The sequence below is a fragment of the Anopheles marshallii genome, chromosome 2, assembly GCF_943734725.1.
Source record: "Anopheles marshallii chromosome 2, idAnoMarsDA_429_01, whole genome shotgun sequence".
Classification (NCBI taxonomy): Eukaryota; Metazoa; Arthropoda; class Insecta; order Diptera; family Culicidae; genus Anopheles; species Anopheles marshallii.
The window spans coordinates 33241261-33263164 of NC_071326.1; the positions used below are offsets into that span (position 1 = coordinate 33241261).

General features: G+C 42.3%; 1 protein-coding gene across 1 annotated transcript; it reads left to right on the forward strand.

Moving 5' to 3' along the window:
- Positions 1-10176: 10176 nt before the first annotated feature.
- Positions 10177-20040, forward strand: LOC128709982 (protein ultraspiracle). Its single transcript, XM_053805021.1, has 7 exons — positions 10177-10264; positions 16184-16592; positions 18728-18929; positions 19015-19164; positions 19245-19415; positions 19497-19731; positions 19796-20040. Exons 1-7 carry the CDS (start codon positions 10177-10179, stop codon positions 20038-20040), a joined length of 1500 nt encoding a protein of 499 aa, XP_053660996.1.
- The last annotated feature ends 1864 nt before the right edge of the window (positions 20041-21904 follow it).

A 21904-nucleotide genomic window follows, 5' to 3' on the forward strand; every position in this document is an offset into this window, starting at 1 on the left:
ATCGGTTGTCTATTCTGGGGTGTTAACACAAGAGAGAAGGAATTAATTGTCGGTTTAATTGCACTCATCAAGTACATGTCGAAGTGAGAATAAAAATGTCATATCTTGTATTCGATACACTCGAAGTGATTTATCATTATTGTACTGTATTGATTGTATTTATGATAAGAATCATATTTTACTAATGCTTCTTGTAATTGTCTTTTCTTTTTACAGGTGAGTGTCGATATTCCAAAACTATCTTGGGCTCTGTGGCTTTATTTCAAAACTATAAACAAATGTGTTAAATGGTAAGTAGTTACTGCAAGTAGGGTTTAAAACCAGGGTTAGGACCAATAATTAATGTCTTGCTGGCACTTGAGTTCTATGGTTTCGATAAATTAAAAAAAAAACTCTTAAGAACTCTTCAAATACCCTCAATTCTTCACAGTTTTTCTCCTCGATTGTGCATCCGTTGTTGAGCTTGTCCTACCTTTCCTTAGTTTAATGGGGTTTGAGAACTTGTCGATGTAATCAACTGAGGTTTAAGCCAACTTAAATTAGGAAATTGAGTTGTTATTAAGATAAATTTGATTGAAACATATTCAGCACTTGTTAATTTGGACCACAGAAAGGAGGAATTCTTTCCAACAACTGCGCGGATAGTTATATAAAACTAAAATGTTTTTAAAGAATTCGTTTTAGCATGCATATAATAATCTTCCTCTCGTTTACTATAACGATTTTTTTAAATTTAAACCATAGAATCGTGGGGAAGTCTTATAAAAAAAAGTTGAAAAAAGTCTTCTTTCGACATTTAACGAACAGCTACTCGGTAGAAATCGTACTCCACAATTCGTTGAAATGGTCCTCAGCATGACTTATAGCCTTGCGACAGTTTGCTCGATGTTTGAAATAAAATAGTTATAAGAAAATTGAAAAGATGTCCACACCTCAAACATATGGTGATGTGGAGCTCGTCCTGCCAAAGTATGAAAGAAATGTTACCAAACATTTGGAGCACTTTTTTCAACGTGTTCATGTTGAAACAGACAATTTTTGTTCATTGTTCAATTTTATTAACCTTGTTTTATTCAGTTTTGATTCTCTATCACAAAAAAATAGAAAAAATACCCTTCATACCATTCCTAAATCATTCTCTCGCATATAAGGGTCACAATCGAATTGTTTGTTTTGATTTTCTATTGTTTCGTACCTTCTTTCGCAAGTGCGTTCGGAGGTAAAAACAAAAGCTACCCCCTTATCGAACCAACTCGAGCTCACCAAACCATCCCCAATCTCACGCCCAATCACTTTCTCGCTCTCACCTCGCTGGGCCAGTTATGAGTGCGAGACGGAGCGCAAGCGATAAAAGTGACCGTGCATGAGAGAGAAACTGAGAGAGCAACCGAATCGCATGCGGAGCAGGGCTGTCGAACATGCCGACGCTGTTGTGACTGAAGTGGAGTCTTCTGGAGTGTAGTAAAATCCATTCCTTCCATTCCGTGGTCGTGGAGCATCCGCTCGGTTCGTTGCGTTTTTGGCTCCGCTCGAAGGACGACCGTCGTTGGTTCGCGAGTGCAACCGGAGCTGCAATTTCGCGCGTTTGTTTCATTGCGGTGCGTGAAGGTTGTTGTTTACCGATAGTGTGACGATGCTTCGCAACAACGATCGATGTGATTTTGTGACTCTGCCCTGTGCCCGTGTGTGCTGACGGTTTGAGATCCGGCACTCGGTTTATTGCGGTTAATCATCGACCATGTACAATCGTGGTGTAGAGCAAGTGGACGCGTTTTCAGTGCTACATTTCGATCAGGAATATCGTAGAGCCTAGCGCTAGTTCATCTACTTATACAAAGCGAATCAGCAAGCAGCAATTGTTTAATGTTTTCCACACATCGTGCTACTACTGCCAGTGTACATTTCCTGAATTCTTCCCATCATTTGAAGTGCATCATAAAAGTGGCCTGTTTTTCTAATCGTACCAAGAGGAACGGCGAATAATTAGGCGCGCTGACACGATTGTCATAAAATGCCCTTATTTCTGCCATACGAATGTGAATTTAAAAGTGCACAAAAGCCATCGTCCTGTAAACATATGTTCCTTCTGCAGCGTTACACCGATCTCGAATTATCTTTTTATTCTCGGAAATTGTATTTTATATTCTTCGTGTTGTGAGTACAATGCAAGCCCCTGTTTTGGGGGACTCTCGTCTAAAAACCACAGATCGGGCAAACTTTTTTTTAGATATTTTGTTTTGTTTTTGGTATTACCTGGGACTCCAAGCTTAGACAAAAGTATCTGATAATTGTAGAGACGTGTTTAATCGAAAGGGAGATCGTTTCGATAAAAAAGTGATCCAACCTTATCACACATTCATTAAGATCTTTTTAACTGGGATCGAATGGCCAATTAGACCTTTTCTGTTGTCTGCTGTCCATTAATAGGTGCTCCCCAATGGTGAAACTCCTCGTAAGTCTCACTCATCTGGAACGTAGAATGCGCGAAATTTATTGCTAATTTTTCCCTCAAACCCGCACCGCGAAACGCGTTAAAGTGAATGTCTTGGCTCACTCGACCAAGAAATGCCCCCCCGCAAGCCGGTGCGGTACCGGTGTCCGGTACATTCTTGGATGGGATCGTGGATGAACCAGATTCGCCGTCACCGGTTTCCTGTCGCTCGCTCGCTCCCGAGCCCGGTTCGCGTCCCGCCGGCAAACTGACGCAGACGAAACCCATATTGAGTGACATTCGCCGGAATGCGGTCGAAATATGATCATACGCCAAGCGATCCGATCGGACGATTCGCCAGCGGATGGCGGTGAATTATGCTCTCCGAATGGGATAGGGGGGGGAGGGGTGGTGTGTGCGAGAATTGAGTGAGAAAGTTATTATTGGGTGCATGCTGTGCGTGTATGTGGCCGAACCTGATCGTGCGTTCGGTGGCTAATTGTGACTTCTGTCAGCATAAATGTTAGCATTTCCTGATGTTACATTTGTTGTACAAATTCCACTATGCCAAACATTGGTCGAACGCTTGGGAAGTGGTGAGTCGCGAGTGATTCTCCATCGGGCGCGCACGCTTGTAACAGAAGCAAACAGGCGCCGGTAACGTTTATTGTCCATGCTTTTGGAACCTCGCGCGCCACGTAAACAAAAAAAAACACACACACACACACGTTTCAACCCACCCGTTCGGCATGTCCACCCCTCCAGTGTATCGTCATTTGCAGTAGTACATTTTCAAGGTTAGATGTGCAGCCGCGGAACCAACCCCGGAGACTATTGCGCTGCTTTCACCAATGGGTGGTGTCGATCGTGCCGTCCCGTTTTTGCACAGCCCCGCAACGAGCTGGACAAGATTGCCACCAGGTTTCTCGGTTAGCGGAGTAGCGGCCCGCATTTGCACGGCCGGTTCCATTTGCATCGGATTAGAAAGTCAAATGATCGGTAGCCGACGGGTCTGGCAGTTGGTTGTTTCAACCGCACGCGTGTAGTCTGCGCTGCCCTATCACTCCGTCACCCGGTAATGGGGGAAAATTAGGCATGAGTAATGGTTTGAACCGAAGGAATGAAGCGACAAAAAGTAATCCCTATCCACTGGTACTGTCGATTGTTTTCCTAGTTGTTTTATTTACCTAACCTGATGTTTGTGTGAGATAAAATTGTGTTCTTAAAGATGGTATTAAAGCTGCATGTTACTGTATTTCTTCCCAGCAATCCATGTTGATATATTTCTTTCCGAACGGCACGAGGTACTAATGTTCTGAGACCATCATGCATGTGCCAAGTCCAGATTGCGAACGGTGATTTTACTTCATCTGTAGCTTGACAAATGGTCCCTACGCCCCGACGACAGCTCAATCAGTCGTCTGAAGAAAGATCACGCTTACGTGCGTCAAACGTTGAGCGGCCGGGCAACAAGAACCGGTCAATCAGCTTTCGCGTTTGATTTCCACCGTGTTCGGATGCCTCCGTTGGTCGGCGATGCGAATAAAATTGAGAGTAACACAAGAGTTCGCTGGGATTGTGGAACGATTAGAACCGTTTGTTTGGAGCATGTGGAAAATGTTTGATATAATTTGAACGGTGGCTCTAAAAGTGTTCCAAACAAACTGCCAGATTTTATTAGGCAAAACCATGGAATAGACACCAAGTTTCGTATAAAACTGTAGGTTGTATCAGCAGAAGACTTTAAATTATTATTAAAATGTCTGCACCACAATGGACTGTTGTATTCTGGAGTAGGTCCAGTTGAGATTTAAACAACAACTTTCAGTGGCATACAGCAACCTTTCTTAAACAGTTACGGTTTAATAAAAAAAACAGTTGCTCTGTACAATTTGCGAGCAAGTCTCAGACATTGAACCTCAATGCATATGACTCAATCGGATTCATCGCGTGATTAATGTTTACTTTTATCTCTTTGCCACTCTCTTGCAATATCCGTCCATTCTTTTGGTGCATTTTCCCCCCATTCCCTATATCAGATGCACCTTTTCCATTGATCCACTAGCAGGGAAACAACGTCGGGTATAGGAGTTTGGGTCGATGGACAGAAGCAAAATTCTAAGGTTTCAATTTAACAACACCTCAAGCACGGCTACCACTTTGGCCGAGTGCGTTTAAAGTGGCTCCATTTGGGTGGATGAGTCGAGCGTCAACCGTGGACCTCCGAGGAATGCACCCGACCGGAGGGATCTGACGGAATAAATGAATTGCTTGTTTTGCATCGTGATGTTGCAGATCGCAGACGTGATCTTCGTCGGTTTCCAAAGGGACACGCAGAAGCAGGCGGAAGATGAGAAGCGATGGATGGATGGTGCCAGAAGGTTTTACAACAGAAAAAAAAAATCGCAACACACCGCGGTTTATACCATATAAAGTGTGCTCCTCCAGTTTGTGAGCGATCGTGCCATGATGGGGCGCTGCTGAGGATGACCTTGAAAGAGTGTGTGTGTGTGGCTGTTGTTCTTTTTCGGTATTGTTACTGATCGTTTCGCCACGGGCATGGGACTGGGTGGTTCGGCGCGATGTGTGTGTGTACGTGCGCGAATTTCTTCGTAGTTGTGGAATGAAATTTTGTGGCAAAACGAGATCCGGAGGGGCATCATGTTGTTGTTCATTTCTTTCTCGTCTGCTATGGTTTCAGCGATGTCGTGTGATGTGGCGTGTTTTTTTTTGTTTGTTTGTTTGTTCTTCGTTAATTTCGTTCCGTTCCATTTTTTGTTGTTTATGCTACGAATGGGTCACCGAAGTGGCAAATTCTTTCGGCAGAATCATCCCCAGAATGTTTGCCCTTTGCGCAGAGATTTGTTGGCGTCGGGCAATGGTGTTGCCAGGTGCTTGCTGTTCTGTATTTTTTTTCTTTTTGGTTTTGAACTCATAAGATTATCTTTTTGGAGGTTCGGGGCTTGGTTGGGATGAGTAAATCGGGGTATCATTCTATAGCTACAGTGGAAAATAATTGGCAGATATCCTGGTATGCCGATTTGCATGCTTCTCTGTAAGAAATACGTCACAGTATCGTCGATAGCGTTCAATGACTGGATGAGTATTGTTACACTGTTATTGATGTGCCACATTTTGAAGGTCGCTTCTGTGATTCATATCGCGGAAAGCGAATTGCTTAAAGATTAGTCATACTAACGACGAACGAATGGAATGTTGGAAATCTGAATAGTACTAACATTTGTTGGAAATTTTCTTTAAGAAACTTGTTGTGACAAAAATGGGAATAAGTAACGTAAGTCAGTATATTTTATGTAATTTCTTTATATTGGTAACAGATTGGAATTAGATATTTTATGTTAAAAGAAATTAATTAGTTATTGCAAGAATCTTTTCGTAATTTCGTTCAATACCAAATCTCGTTTAGTTTCCATTTTCCATTTGAGAGGCTAAGACGCCGAGCTTGTGAGCTATTTGCCCTTAAACGAAACGATTAATTTCAACCCGATGCAAAGTATCTTCTCGACGCGGCCCAGCATCGTAAATGCACTTTTACTGCACATACCGGCCTGTACGGCCTGAGTTCCGCCCGGCAATCGCCGGCGGCACGTTAATAGAGTGAACGGATCCGTCCATGTGTCCTTCATGCTGTTCGAACATAAAAATTCTTTCTCCAGTATGACAGTTTTATGATCGCATCTCTCGACCACAAGCTAGTTGCGAATTGATCAGAACCGGGCAATCGTCAAACTTAAGCTGGAATGAAAATATTTTAAGCACCCGTTTCCCCCACAAGCATTTATTTTCCTAGTCGCATGAGCATCGGAGATGAGGATGCAATAAACTGCAACGAATTGCATTTTAGTGACCAACGGTTATTACCTTTACTGGGTTTGTTCTGATGAATTGCGTTTAACTGTGTTCCAGTTTTTTGTTGTTAAGGTTCATTTTTAAAGGGCCACAAAAGTTAATGAATGTCATTAAAACGCCTTCTCCCGTGTGCGGTGGGCACAACTCATTACATTCGACTATAAAAATATATCATTTACGAACCAAAGGTTTGTTATTTAAAACCAAAAATAATCTTTAAGCCCCATTTTTTGTTAACTATATTCCTAGTAAATTCGTTTTATAGTACAATACATTGCAAATTAAATAATACTGACTATAAAATACTCAACAAAAATACACACACGTAAAGATTGAATTCTAGCAAGGAAAGCTTCTCCATTAAATTAAGAATGTTGCTTACAATACGTGCTCCTCCTTGCTAATGTATTCTCCCGGGGACATTAATTTCAATTCTACCATACCCCACACGGATACGTATCATGCTGCCTTGTTGGTTGGTTAGCCGATGGGTTGTCCTTTTACTGCGATAAGAGTATATCAATGAAAAGAGCGAACCCAAAAGGTTGCTTTTAGTAATGGGTTTCCGTACACTCTCCAGTCGTCCGGTTGCAACGTGATTTCCTGAGAGGGATTGCAAAAGGATGACCAATGCTGAGTTGCATAAATGCAATTTGCAGATAGCGTGAAAATGGTTCACACTCTTACCACAGTCCTAATAGAAGCACGTACACACGCCGCTTGGTAGTTTATCTTGCGAAGAAATCTATTTACTTTGCTTGTTAAAGATGGGTTTTTATAGTTTTATGGGGAGTTTTTACTTTTTAAAGATGGTTTCATTTTGTTAATTTTAAATATAATTTTATTATTTTATTTGTGGTTTGAGGATCTCGTGAGGAGGTCGATCTTCAAACGACAGGATCGGTCCAAAATCTCATCCGAACCAATCCCTCATATGCAGGTTTTGGATACTAAAACCTTTAAAAGTTAATGGGCAAATAATGTCAAAATGTTAGAAACTTTGCAACAATTGAGCGAAACGACCTTTCATATTCCTATGTAAAGAGACAAAAGAAAGTAGAAGAATAGTTCAGGAAAAACAGAAATAGGGATACAAAAACGAACTCAGAATGCACTTGCGACTTCTTGCAATACGAAAAGATCCATTTTTGGCTCACACGCTTCACATTGTCGTCAAAAGAAAGTCTTGTTTTATCCATTGCTTTAGACCCGAGGTTGACACACCTTTTACGATTAAGGCCAGATAGTAAAAACAATTCGTCAGCTGCTGACCAGACACTCCAAACGAGGTTTTAGACTTATGACACAGGTGATATCGTAATTCCTTTGCCTTGCCAATGTTACTTGGTTCAAAATGCTTAGAATATATCAGCGGAATGTAAAAAACAACGTTGCTGATCAGTCGGATTTTGGAATCATTGACCAAACTCTGCGCTCCTCAAGCGCTGTTACATGGTAACGATAATAGTTTCTTTAAGATTTCGATTTGTGCGTGAAACAACCCGTAATCAAAACTGTCTCTGTTACCGCATGCGTTCTGAACTGCACATTGGCCAGGTCAAACCTTTTAGCGGGCCGGATTTGGTCCGCGGGTCGCATTTTGCCGACCCCTGCGTTAGACAATTTTATATATTTTTTTTATTCGAGAGGAACGGCCATAGGCCGTATTGCTCAATTTTACTTTTTATAATCTAAAGAAAGTCAGAAATGGAAGGCCTGGATACCCACTCTAGGCGGCTTTTAAGGTTGTTGTGCCGATAAAAAATAATAACGATTATTTACTGCTGCTGTAATTGTTATTCAAGGTTTATTGTAGCATTAAACAGATTTTGGGACTTATTGGTTTATTTTATATGCAAAAAAATGAAGTATCCCACACCTATGCACCTTGAATGCAGTATTTGTAATTGAATGTGCAATGTTTTGATGCTTACTTTTATCAATCACGTGACTCAGTGGCTCCAGAGACTCCAGAGTTACTGTTCTCCCCTACACTTTGTGTACTCGCCTCAAACAGCGATTGGAGGTAAGAGAAATGCAACTCGCCGCCCCGATGGAGATAAAACAAGTGTGGTGTCTGGCTGTTGCGCGCGATTGCAACTGCAACAAGCGGACGCGCACGTTGATGCGCAGCACTCACTTTCCTTTGTCCGTCGTCGTCGCCATCGTCCGCGGCGAATCGAACTAGGTCAAGGACTCCCGTCGTTGCACGATTTCACACCCCCTTCGCCTCCCCCTGTTCGTTTGCAACCCTTGACACCCTTTCTCCATGCCCATTGCTGCGAAAAGTCCCGGTTCGTGGCATTCTTCCAGTCGTGTCTGGCCGACAATGCAAAACGCTACATTTCTCACTTCCTCGTTCAGCTTGTCGTTAGAGGAAGCGAAAGAACGGAGATGGGTAGCCGTCAAAGGGTGGTAAACACACCGGGGGAGATTGCCAGTACTACAACACACCTTATCTCACGTTCCACCGACAGTCTGCTTGCTTTCGGGAAGGATGCGAATGCACCAGCACAAACACACACGCGCGCACTTGTATTCATTTTTGCATACTGATAGCGCTTATCTCGCTAGATGCAGCAATGAAGCAAAAAAGAATGACCTAATGCAACTCTCCATGGGTGATAGGGGAGGATAGATAGACGTCGGTTTTTATCGTTCAATGGAGCTTCTATTAGGGTTTTAAGTTTTTGTGTCATTTTACCATTGAAAACTGTAGACTCATCCTTCCGGGTAGACTACACGAGACGGTGTGGTGTGTGCGCCTCGTTTTTTTTGTCCCAGTTCCGGGTTTTCTATCAATGTAACTCCGTGTACGGAGTTGCAACCGTGTCATTCGGCCAAAAGGATTGATCACAACCGTACGCTTTCCCTTCGAATGGTTTGATTGTGCTTTTATTTTATTAATGGGATTATAACACCCGTGAGTGTGTTGAACAATTCGTCGCGTAGCTAAACCACATTTTTTATACATTGTTCGTGTGAAATAAATTGTTCAAATAGTGTTAGTTTGTTTAACACGGGACCAAAATTGGTTTTCTGCACGCCAAGCAAAATGTTAAACGCGTTAAATTAATGATTGCCTACCAGTGTTCACGAAACGATCGCACCAGCGGCAACAAAGTAATGCGCAAACATAATAGAAGGCTTCACCGTCGTGCAGATAAGATGATAATTGCATGTGAGCGAAAAGAAAAAAAAAATCGCTCGATTGCAAATCAAATAAGTGTGTTGATATAGATGTTGCTACTCATGGTCCGCGCTTCAAACGATTCGATTCGAAGGAGGTGCACGAGGTAGAAAGAAAAACTATGCGCAAGCAAACGAAAGTACACCGTATATGCACCGGCAACCATTATCTTGATCATCGGTTTCGTTATGCTCAAACGCGAACGCCGGTGTGCTTCGGTAAACTCCCCTGATCGTTTGCTTGTAGCGTATGCGGTGTGAAGACAAACAGAATCGCTTTGGGAAGGTGCAGAGTAATTATTCACCCAAACGTCATAGAGAGGCGTCATCGTATGGTGATGTGAAACTGTTGCAGAAATCGAAAGTGTGAATCCTTACAAATTTTCTCTACTCGTCCCTTCCCAATGCTCACTTTAAGTGTTGTTTTTGTGTGTGTGTGCTTTTATAGCCCCGAGCCCTTGAGTGTGTAGTGATATTGGAGATAAACGGGTGGTCCATTTTGCTTGTGCGGTGTGTCGCGGTAAACAAAACAGGTGCTACGTTCGTTGTTCCACGCAACCAAGTAAAACGTTCGACAGTGCCATCCGAAACACGGCGCGGTTAACCGTTCGGAACGCCGGCGACAGTTGGCCTAGCCCGTGTCGATGTTTCGCACCGCGGCTGCAGTGTAACCGTTGTGTGTCATAATGCTAAAGAAGGAGAAACCGATGCTGTCGGTGGCCGCAATCATTCAAGCGCAAGGCCGATGGGATCGGTCACTGGCCGGATTGACAGGTACTTGTATGCGCCGAACGAGAAGGAGTGAGGGCTCCATTTTCGACTGTTGAGTATGTAATGGGTTGTATTTACTATTATAATCTATTCGAAAAGTAATCAGCAACAAAATATTTGATTTAACATATTTCGATACCCAAGAATTGTCAGCCTACAAGGCTACAAGTTTTATAGAAGCTAAAGTTAAAGAATTACGTTGCTTTTCTTTTTCGAAACTGATTTGAAAAAAGTGTAATACAATGAAAATTGTAAAGGAAAATTTTACAACAGAAGAAGGCACTATGAAGCGAAAGCAAAATCAAAGGAAATGTGGAAAGCCAGAAGGTCCTTCGATATACACCCACAGCACATTAGCTCAGAATACTAAACTTCCTGGCGTGCAACGCCAGAAACTCCTCGAATTTTCTTTGATTAAGTAATTGTAATTGTAATAATTGTAAGTAATTTAATCTCTTCAAGCACTACACGATTTGTTGGACACTCATACTATATTTACAAAAAAAAATGGTGGCGTCACATACGATCGATCTACGCTGGTCTTTCAAATAAGAAAGACATCAATTCTTGACCACCTCCTGCACATCCTGTCATAAAAGTTCCTTGAAGAATTCTAAAAATAGTTCCAATAGTTACGACTGCAAGTTCCTGCTATACAGTTTCCTGCACGAGAAGCCTTCAATTATTTATTTCATGTTCAATATTTATTTTCCCTCGAAGCGAACCTCCTTCCAATGCGCTTCCCTCAAAGAATGTCATTAAGAAAACCGCACGATGTACATAGCATCGGGCAGGGGGCGAATTCACTTCCAGCGCTTGCACACATTCCTTAGCGTCCGTTTTGTGCTGACGTAAGACACACACGGCACCGCGAACTTTACCGAGGTCATTCGACATCCTTGGGATTACCCTTTTCCACTGGCCCCCCCACACATTTTGCGAAGGCCGCGTCCAGTCCTGCGTCCTTGAAGGTGGTGGAGGTATTTGTTGGAAATAGTATCAAGCACTGCAGCAACTGTTGCACCGTCTGCTGCACGAATGGCATAAGCGGTAGCCTAACCGATGCTCTCTATTCACTTGTACGAAGCAAGGGTCCGCTTTGCCATGACCACACATGCCAGCAGAATACGGAGTGGTAAGGAAAGGATACGGCGCTACCCGATTTGCCGTCGAATAGCAGGGAATGGTGAAACGGTGGTTTGAACCTCGGCGAAGGATCAATGCGAAAAGCATTGACTAAGGTCATGAAGGTTGTTCATAATCGATAAATGACGGCACGCTCTTATGTATTACGGCTGCGCGCGCTATGTACATTGCCTGCAAGGACCAATGGAAGGATGTTTCGTGTGACGGTTCGGTGTCTGTTTTCTCGCTTTTCACCGATACATAATCCCTTCTAATGGGCACGATTACATGATATGGGGCCAGAAACGGAGTACGGAGTACGTCAAAAGTTTGCCCAAAGTAGTACCCATCACCCTGGGTGTGTATGTGTGGAAGTGTTCATCATTCGGTGCGATTATTCTTCCCAATGTTCAATGCGCCTTAGTTTTTACCTTTCACCCTATTGGTTCGCCCCATGGTGTTATTTCTTTCATCGAAATCAAACCTCATTCTCATTTCATCTCTCGATTGCGCATGACTGTTCCGTTCCGTTTTTTTGTAGTGCGAATTGCAGAAGCTTTCCCAAACCGATTGGAGCGCAGTGAAATTGTTTACTGCCCCAAGCCAGGAGAGAAGCGACAACAGCAGTAGAAAGATTTGCTCTGTGCAAACACCCTGCCCACTCCAAAAGGTGAAGGACATACGCGCTGCTTTGGTGACGCACGCCACGCGCAGCCGGTGGTTGGGATGGTTTGTAATCAAAGCAGAAAGAAGCACCCACCCACCAACCATACGTATTTCCATTTGCTTTCAATTATTCAAACATCATATCTTCTTTATCACAGCTGATTGTTGGTGCAAGATCAGCAAGACATGTAAAGCAATGGTAGCCAAAAAAAAAAAAATCTCGCTCATAACCCAACCCATGTAATGCTGAGGTGGATCGTGAAGCACAGGATACTGGAAAAGTAAGAAAAAAAAAGAATGAAATTGAAAGGAAAATACCATGACCAAGCTCAAGGTATTTTACCTTATCAATAACCACCGAAGCGCAGCCAAAACTGCATTGGTTCGGCCTGTCCGTCCCCTTTTTTCTTGTGTTCCTCGTCTTAAGGTAACGAAGGGTAGCACTGTAATTGTGGAGGTATGTTTGCAGGGCGTGTGTAATGCAATGCTCCCGTTGGTTTACTCGACTAAATGGCGCTTCGATGGATCGGTTGTTTTCGCTTTTAATATCTACTTTGTTTTTGCTTTCGCTTTCATTGTGGATTCAACTTTTTTTTTTCAAATTAGTTTCAAATCACAAGATGAATTATCCAAATAAAAAAATATTGCAGAACACGGAATTGCTATAAGATGTTATAAATGTGGCTGAAATACATTACTCAACCAAAGCCACCAACATATACGCCAATGCTGACAGCATTTATTGTATAAGCTTACTGCTAAGTACTGGAAATATTTCAACAGAGTAACTTAAGAAAGTTCTGCTACTACAGCATTTGGGAGGAATTGTTTTAGTAAAGTTAAAGGTCCATTGATATACACCCAGAACACATTGGCTCAGAATACTAAACTTTCTGACGGGTAAAGCCAGAATCTCCTTACCCTTCAAAGGCATTCTGTATTTTCAAAAATCTTCCCAGGTATGTGACTAACCAAACATTAGACATATTAACTATCGGTAACATACTTGACCTTCGGCTTTTATATGCTAATAAGTTTAAGCAAAAATCAGGAGAATTTTTTATACGTCCTTGGTCTATGCGTGTGTAAATTGCGGTTGTAATCCTTATTTGTTATACGAAACATGTGCTACGTTGATATGATTGTAATTTTGGTTTAAAATACATATTAACAATAAAAAAGATTATTAAAAATTATTATTAATTATAAAAAAATATTAAAAAAAATCGTATAATTTTGTTGGATGCACGTTTCCACGTTTTAAATAGAAAAATTGTAATTAATTGAAAAATATTGGAGTACAGTAAGGGACTTTCCATCAAACAATCTTATTACAAGTTATGCATTTCTGTTGCACGTTCTATGCTAAACATTCTACATACTTTTGTTACCGGAAGTACACATTTGAAGTGCAAAGTGGATGATAAGCGGATGATTAAAACAAAACACAAACTGAACAAAATATGTTAAAAAACAAAAACGCAAGCCAAATAATGCATCTGCCCCAATGTGTGTGTGCAACGAAAAGAAACATTGTTGCCGTGAGCATTAAACGAAAGCAACAAACATAATGGACCCTCAGATGCACTTAGCGTCTTTTGCACATTATCTACAGTGCATGGCACAAAAGCACAGCCGAAAAAGGGCAGCAGGTGGAGAATAAATGTATTAAAAGCATTTGTTTTCTTCTCTTCACTAAAATATTTGCCCTCCTTGTCGTCTAACATGCAGCGGTGATGTATATGTAGAGCCGGTTTCTATCCGGGACTGTGTTGATAAAAGTAATGAGTGTGTAATAAAACAAAACAAAAAACGCACAACGTGATAATAAATAAGTGCCTTTTGTTATTTTGGGGTCTGTTGTGACCATCCATCCACAGCTGCAACAGACGAATGCTGTAGCAATATAATTATTTGTAATTCCTTTTGTCTTACATTTTCTAAGCCTTTGTCTTTAGCTTTCGGGTGGCAGCTTGCAGTACATTGCAATCCCTTTGGGCAATAGAAATGGATTCTTTCTTTTTTTGTTTACCTTTGCAATTGCATCATTTGCTTCGCGCTCCTATCGTTGTTTCGTCGCTTTGTGCATTTGTGCAAACGCTGCAGCCTGCAGATCGCATTTGCAACATCAAAAAGGATATCCAGGGGCAAAAGGTGCAACAAAGAGGATCATTTAGAATTAAAGTGCATCCTGCATTAAACATATACAGACACCCGTACCCCTGCAGTACCCCCGCACTGTGCATCTGCCAACCGGAAGCGATTCTGATTGCAAAAACTGATTGCTTCTAATGCACCTTTGAACATTCGGCTGTACATGTTTCGTTCGTTCGTGGTTGCGTTGCTGTCGAGGATTGCCGACGAGTGCAGCTGGCACGAGATACATTGCTTCATTACTTGCGCTATGTGGCTTTGTGCAGCTGTCTGCCTATAAATACAATGCATCGATTATAATTTACGGCATGTTGCAATTGAGGTGGCGCGATTCGTGATCAAAGGATGAATGAAGCGCACAACTTCAGCTGCACTTCATTTTAATGAACAAATAGGTTTGTTACATATCGGGATGGAAGCTGCTCGTGATTGTAAATCATTCGATTTCGACGGATTTGGTGTGCTGATTTATGTTTGGTTGCTGATAATTGCAATGAAAAATGTGTGATATGATTGTTATGCATTTTCACAAGATCGTTTACGAGTTGTCAGTTACAGACCGTTTTACCATCGTTTGCTGTTGCAATCAGACTCAATTACTTTTACTTTTACCGAGCATGTAAATGATGCTCTGTTGTCGCAAGATGAATTTCTGAGGAAGAGGACAAATATTGATGCTATGTGAGGAACAAATTATCGTAGCTTCGCCACTGTCGTTACTTATTTCCCGACGTTCCCGCATTTGTAGAAAACCATGAACGCAGACGCCAATGAAAAAAATGACCACAACGGACAAAGATAGAGTACGAACGGAAATGGTCACGGGGGACCGACACAGTGGGGACAGCAAAAGGGAAGTGAACGTCTAATGCATATTCATGACTACTGCGGTGCTAACTGTTTCGTTTAGTACTGCTGTGATGCACCCGGGCCGGGTGGACCAACGATGCAAGTAAAGTGGGTGGTAGCAGTAAAAAGCCAAGCCAAAAGACCTTGTTTTTTTTTTTCAAAGGGCCCCTAGCATTGCTGCTTCACATCTACGGTCGGCTCTCCTGTTCCATTTTGCATATTTCTGCATCTATCTCCCGCGCCCTCGCTCCATGCTATCCCCCTTTTTGGACGTTTTTGTCTCAGTGCCTCTTGGCGCACATTTACGAGCGCGTCGGAATTCTCCCTTCACCTTGAGCGAGCGCTAAACCGGCGACGATGTTGCATCTGGTGCATTATCGGTGCACTTACTTAACCAAATGCCGCAGCAACGGTAACCACTACCACCGAGCTGCTTGTCATTGTTGCTGGAAGGATTTTCTTTTATGCAAAACACGTACACCCCCACCCGTCATCCAGGCGACGGGCGGTGTGTTTTAATCTATTTATTTTATTTATATCATTTATGAGACAGATGTTCAGACAGATGATTATTTATTTATTATTTTTTTTAATCCAATCAACGTTTAATATGTGAAAACTTGAGCACTTTTAAATGTCGTTATTATTATCGTTACATATCATATTATCAGATTATGATGTCGTAGGGTTACTACATATTTCTGCTTACAACAATATTAACTCTAAAAAATAATTATTTCTAAAAACTAACTACGTATTTCTGTCATTTCGGATGACGATCAATCAATAACGTCTAATCATTCATTCAGCTCAGTTCATTGTCCTAGTTAGATGTTTGAGTGAAATGGGATATGATACGATTTCTTGGGATTAGAATATACCAGCCAACGCTGTAAATCTGCACGCCACCCGACTAAAGAGCAAACCAATTAGGATGAAAACAGTCGGCACCTTTCGTGACTGCCCGTAGCATCGATATGCCATAATTCCGTACAACATAAATCACCTCCACAAGATCCCTCTCTCGGTCCCGTTCCCGGCTGGAAAGGGAATGATGTCATCAAATGCGCCTATATTTATTCGTTTTTCTCTCTCTCTCTCTCTGTCTGTTTTTCGCATTACCCACAGGTTTCGATGCGGCCCTGGTTGGTCACATGGGACCGCTCTCGCCGCCTGATCTGAAGCCCGACCTAAAGCCGGACATTTCACTGCTGAACGGAAGTGGCGGAGGTCCGTTCTCGCCCGGCAACAACTGTGGTCCCGGCAGTCCCAGCAGTGGTGGCTTCGTCCTACAACAAAATGCGCTTGTTGTCGGCGGTGCGCTCGGCAATGGTACGGGCGGCGGACAACAGAACATGCTGGTCGGTGGCGGAGGTTCACAGCAACAGCAAGGAAGCAACGGTGGCGGTGGCAGTGGACCCAACACACCCTCCAACATCACGCAGCAGTACCCGCCTAATCATCCGCTCAGCGGCTCGAAGCATCTCTGCTCGATCTGTGGTGACCGGGCCAGCGGCAAGCATTATGGTGTTTATAGGTAGGTGCATACGAAATGAATTGAACGCTTCAATAGAGATAGATCCATTTTATCAGGCGAATGATCTTCGTTTGGTGAATGCAAAGGACCTGCAATATGTTTAAAAAAGGCAACAACTGAAATTATTATCTATTTATTCCTTGCAATATGACGGCTTTTGCCCTATTATCAACATTATCAACATTTATACAAATTTTACAAGGCATTTCCTCTTTGCAAATTGCCTTATCCCGGGCATACTCGGTTGTATTGGTTTTTGGTTGTATGTCGTTTGGGGTTTTCTTATCGTACTATTGTTGCTCTTCGTTATATCTGTCCTATTGTTTCTTTTTTTTTGTTTCGTTTGTTTTGTTCCTATTTATTGTTGTTTATGTGATGGTCTAGGTCTGGTCTAGGTCTAGATGGTCTAGGCGTATGGTCGGTCGGTCGTAAAAAAACGCCCTCTGTGGCGCCTGTTTTGACCAGCACTTCTCCTGTTTGGCCAGTGCATTCTCCCCCCTGCCCTTGTTGAAGATTGAGCCGATCAACTTAACAATTATAACTACAAAATATTCGTTGCTCTTAACAACCCTTGGAATTTCCAGTGGCTAAGGCTATCTGTAAATATGAAATACTGATCCGGGAGACTCGCTGCTATTAATAACAGTGCGTGAATAACAGTGAAAAAAATGCAGCAAACTTAGCCGTGAACACGGAACAGGGATGCCTCAATTTGAAGAAGACTTCGGTGGTGTCATCAAAAACACCGAAGCCAATGCCCTCCTCCGAAGGATGATCCATCAGTGTAATACTGGTTTATTTTGTCATTATGGCCGTACTTGTTCATACATCCCTCGGGCGAAGATTATGAGGAATGGTGTTAACAGTAAAAGATATTAGATGTGGGTTAACTTAAAGCTCCGTACGCAGGATTGACTATCCGGTTACGGGTAAATTTAGTGAAAGAAAGCCAGCAAAGGTAGGCCTAGACCTCTCGAGGTTGTTGTACCGATAAAGAAAAAGAACATAAAGCTGTGACCAAGGCCCCATGTGTTTCGAACGAGTTTGCTAAAAGAACGCAGTAACGAACATCATCTTGTTCGAGCGGGAGGAAAATAACGATAGAAGACCTCTCAGCTTAACGCGAAAATTATTCATCTGACCTCGACATTTGCTTCCTTTCGAAGTAGCCGATGGGTGTGATGTACGTACGTAAGAGGAGCGGAGGAACAGAGGATTGCGTTCGTGTTGTGCCTGTTACCGCCGCCGCCGCCCTGTTAGTATCCAAACCGGCCGCTGTCTTGCACTGTCGGATGCAGTTTTTCCATTAGATAATTAATATGCCACCCGCGGGACCGGAGTCGATGACGATGCCACCACGTCGATGACGACGCCACTGACTCCGCGTGACATTTAAAGTAACGACCAGCACGAAGCATCAGGTATATGGGGTAGTGCTCTTCCCGCGCCTAGTGCTTCCCCATTTGCTGACATTCTTTTAATGCTATCCCATTAATATTTCCTATTTTGCATGTTGCTCATGCAACGCCTGTTAGTAGACTGCGGCGGAATTTATCGGTTTAGCACGAATCTTGAAGTCTTTACAAACACATGGTGAAACTATTGCATTGCATTTCGACTTAAGCGTGCTGTTCGTTAAATAATGCATTTAAGCTATTTTCTTCTGCATTTCTGTGCACCTTTATCTGGCATGGTTTCGACGGAAGGGCAGAATCCCCTAAAGTATCATGAAAATTACTGTGAATATTGGACATAAACAGGATATATATTAATAGACCAACCCAAGATCATAAACATCCGATCTCCGCTTCTCCATTTTTCTTCTAAGTATGAAGAAATTGAGTTGAAAACAAAATCCTGTTTTAAGTTTTCCGTCTCCGATTTTGGTCTGCTAAATTGGAACGGAGTGCCTTACGAGCTTCGGTATAAATTTAAAATAAAATGGACGCTCCAAGAAATTTTATTCCGAACTCAAATGTTTCAACTCATAGACTGATCTACCTTCTTAATACTCGTAATACTCCTCTTAGCCGTAATCATTTAATAAAGCTAGGATATTTGAAATTCTATTCATGATTTTCCCCTGGTTGGAACATTCTAATAACGCGTTCGGCTATATGTCTGTCTGCTTCCAGCTGCGAAGGATGCAAAGGATTCTTCAAGCGAACGGTACGCAAGGACCTGTCGTACGCGTGCCGCGAGGATAAAAACTGTACGATAGATAAACGCCAAAGAAACCGTTGCCAGTACTGCCGGTACCAGAAATGTTTGGCTTGCGGTATGAAGCGAGAAGCCGTCCAGGAGGAACGGCAACGGAGCTCCAAATTTTCGATGAAGGTAAGACAAAACTGCCCCGAGGGGAGTTTGCTTTAGATGGCTCCTTTACAAAAGAATGTTTATGTATTGTTTCTCTTGCATACAGACGGAAGAAATCAACTCGACTAGCTCGGTGCGGGATGTCGTGGTTGATCGGTTCCTCGAGGCTGAACAGCTGGGTGAACAGAAGAGTGGTGACAACGCCATACCATACCTGCGAGTTGGCCAGAATTCTATGATTCCACCAGAATACAAAGTAAGACCATATGAAGCCTTTCTCAACTCGTTGTTAAACACGTGTGTTAATATTTTAATGTGGTTCTGTGTCTCCTCCAGGGCGCTGTGTCGCATTTATGTCAGATGGTGAATAAACAGATTTACCAACTAATCGAGTTTGCACGACGGCTGCCTAACTTTTCGAATCTTCCACGCGAAGATCAGGTAACTTTGCTGCGCAGTGGTTGGAACGAGATGTTAATTGCTTCTGTCGCATGGCGAAGTATGGAGGTAGGCATTCGTAGGATGAACAGCTGAGTCGGATGTTATTTTTCTTAATAACTTAATAATAATTCGTTTTCCTATCACTAGTACATTGAAACGGAACGACCGCCGGATGGCCGGAACGATGGGCGCGTAACTATCCGACAGCCGCAACTAATGTGCTTGGGACCGAACTTCACCCTGCATCGAAACAGTGCTCAACAAGCCGGCGTTGATTCACTGTTCGATCGCATCCTGTGCGAGTTAGCGATCAAAATGAAAAGACTGGACGTGAACCGGGCCGAACTGGGCATTCTTAAGGCTATCATACTGTTTAACTCTGGTACGTATCTAACGTTTGCAGCATGACAAACAAGGAACACTAACTGTATGGGTATTGTTTTTAGATATCCGAGGCCTGAAATGTCGAAAAGAGATCGATCAGATGCGAGAGAAGATCTACGCCTGTTTGGATGAGTACTGTAAAACGCAGCACCCGTCGGAGGATGGTCGATTCGCACAGCTATTGCTGCGGTTGCCAGCGCTACGCTCGATCAGCCTCAAGTGTATCGATCATCTAAACTTCCTGCGGCTGCTCGGCGACAAGCAGCTCGATAACTTCATCATTGAGATGCTTGATACACCGTTGTAGGCGGAACTGTTTCCCGATCTCAGCTCCCCGGACACGGACGCGATCGCCCGTGATGCGGTCGGTAGTGACGCTGGTGAACCAGATTCCGTTCTCCTGCTGTCAACCCTGCTGCAGATGCTGCTGAGGGAGACGGGATTGTTTCTATTGCTGTTGACGCTAGCATTTCTCAAAGTGTTACTTTCTCGTTCTTAAAATCTCTGCTTTATCGCGCATTGCAGCTGAAGAGGTTAGCAATGTTTATGGAATTATTTTCATACCTACCCTGTCTGCTTAGCAGGCAAGGATACTTCTTACGTTTTACGTTTAGCTAATTAATGTGCAGCACATCTTACGTTCTGTTAAATAGGCCATACTGAGTAGATGGCGACAGATGGCGATGAGTATACAATGAGCGTGGAGAAAAGATTTGTGAACAAAAATCAAAAGTATGACAAGCATTGAAATATAAATTTGTAAAAACAAAAGTAATACGTTCAAAACATATTGCCCTCTTAACAGTAGCGTAGGTGCACCTAGATCGAATGAGTGTATCACGGGCGTCGTGTGATTCGCCAGAATAAAGCGCGGCGATAAAGCACACATTTAAACTCTACAAAATAAAGCAAAAATGTGAACAGGAAAAACCAGCTAAAAGAACACTACAAAATAATATGGTGCAAATAGATTATATCAAATTCAAAACTTAATCCCTTTTACAAATTAAGTCTACGTAGCTGTAAAGTGATAGGGGATGGGAAAGTGAGCGAGAATCGTTTAAAACACACGTTTTGTTTGGGCGAAGGATGGCTTATAAATGACGAACACCGCACGTCGTCTATTGCTCCAAGCACGATGTTGAGTAAAGGCAATAGAGACGAAAAGAGTGGGATGATGATTAATCTAATTTATGGTTAATTTAGTAGTGTGAGACAAGCAGTAAGAAAGTAATTCTGTCCATTGCATGACACCGAGAAAAACCTTCGATTGTTAACGTTTTGAGCAAAAGACAGGTGCTAACCGGTGTTTTCTTTTTCATTACTTTATTTTCTACGCTTGCGAACCATCTCTCTAGCATCCAGCATTTCGTTAAACTCGTTTCGTAGTATACATTCTAGTGACTCTCTGACTAGATCTCATGAGACGAAGCAAGGAATTTAAGACACTTATATGCAAAGTAAAAATGCTTTTCTCGCCTCATGATCCTAGGTTTTTATTGTTAAACTTTTTAAAGGAACCTTTTGTGCGAAGAAAACAGAAATGTGGTTTACGTACTTTCCCTAATCTTCTTTTACCTACCAATGGACAATTCGAACCCTACCGTGGCCTGTTATCTATCTCTTTGTTGCGTATCTATATAAGTATTATTGAAAGTCACTACTTTTCAAATTGATGATTAAAACAGACTGTCCTTGCTCACAAAGCAAAGAGGGAAACAATCGCGAGAAACGCTACGGTATTGCTGAACAAACGTAAATACAAACTACTGATGAGTGAAAATATGAATTAGTTGAGAGAAACATACAAAAAAAAATACTCTCACACAAATAACTGAGAAAAATTAAAACGAATGGCACAAGCTAAATGTGAAAGGGATTTATTTATTATCCTTTGGCTACCTTTTATGGTGAGCAGCTGTTGTAATATTTCTTCCCTTCAGTAAAGGAAAGCTATTTCCTGCTGTTATTCCCTTTCACCATAGGCGCACACACAGTTCCACATCTACACCTACATACCTGCAAATTGCGATAGGAGCTTAAATGATTGTCTCTAGTGGTATAAGAAGTAGCGTTGTTTTCTTTAGACATTATTTAGAAATCATGTGCAAAATGTAAACCATGGTTCACTAAATCGCAGAAGAATGTGTGGTTTAAGGATCAGATAGAGT

What these genes read in the sequence shown, in the direction of transcription:
- LOC128709982 (XM_053805021.1), top strand. Translation starts at nt 10,177, where the DNA reads ATGCTAAAGAAGGAGAAACCGATGCTGTCGGTGGCCGCAATCATTCAA. An exon ending in AAGCATTATGGTGTTTATAG is followed by an intron (nt 16,593 to 18,727) that starts GTAGGTGCATAC and finishes GTCTGCTTCCAG; the next exon opens with CTGCGAAGGATGCAAAGGAT. An exon ending in TGATTCCACCAGAATACAAA is followed by an intron (nt 19,165 to 19,244) that starts GTAAGACCATAT and finishes TGTCTCCTCCAG; the next exon opens with GGCGCTGTGTCGCATTTATG.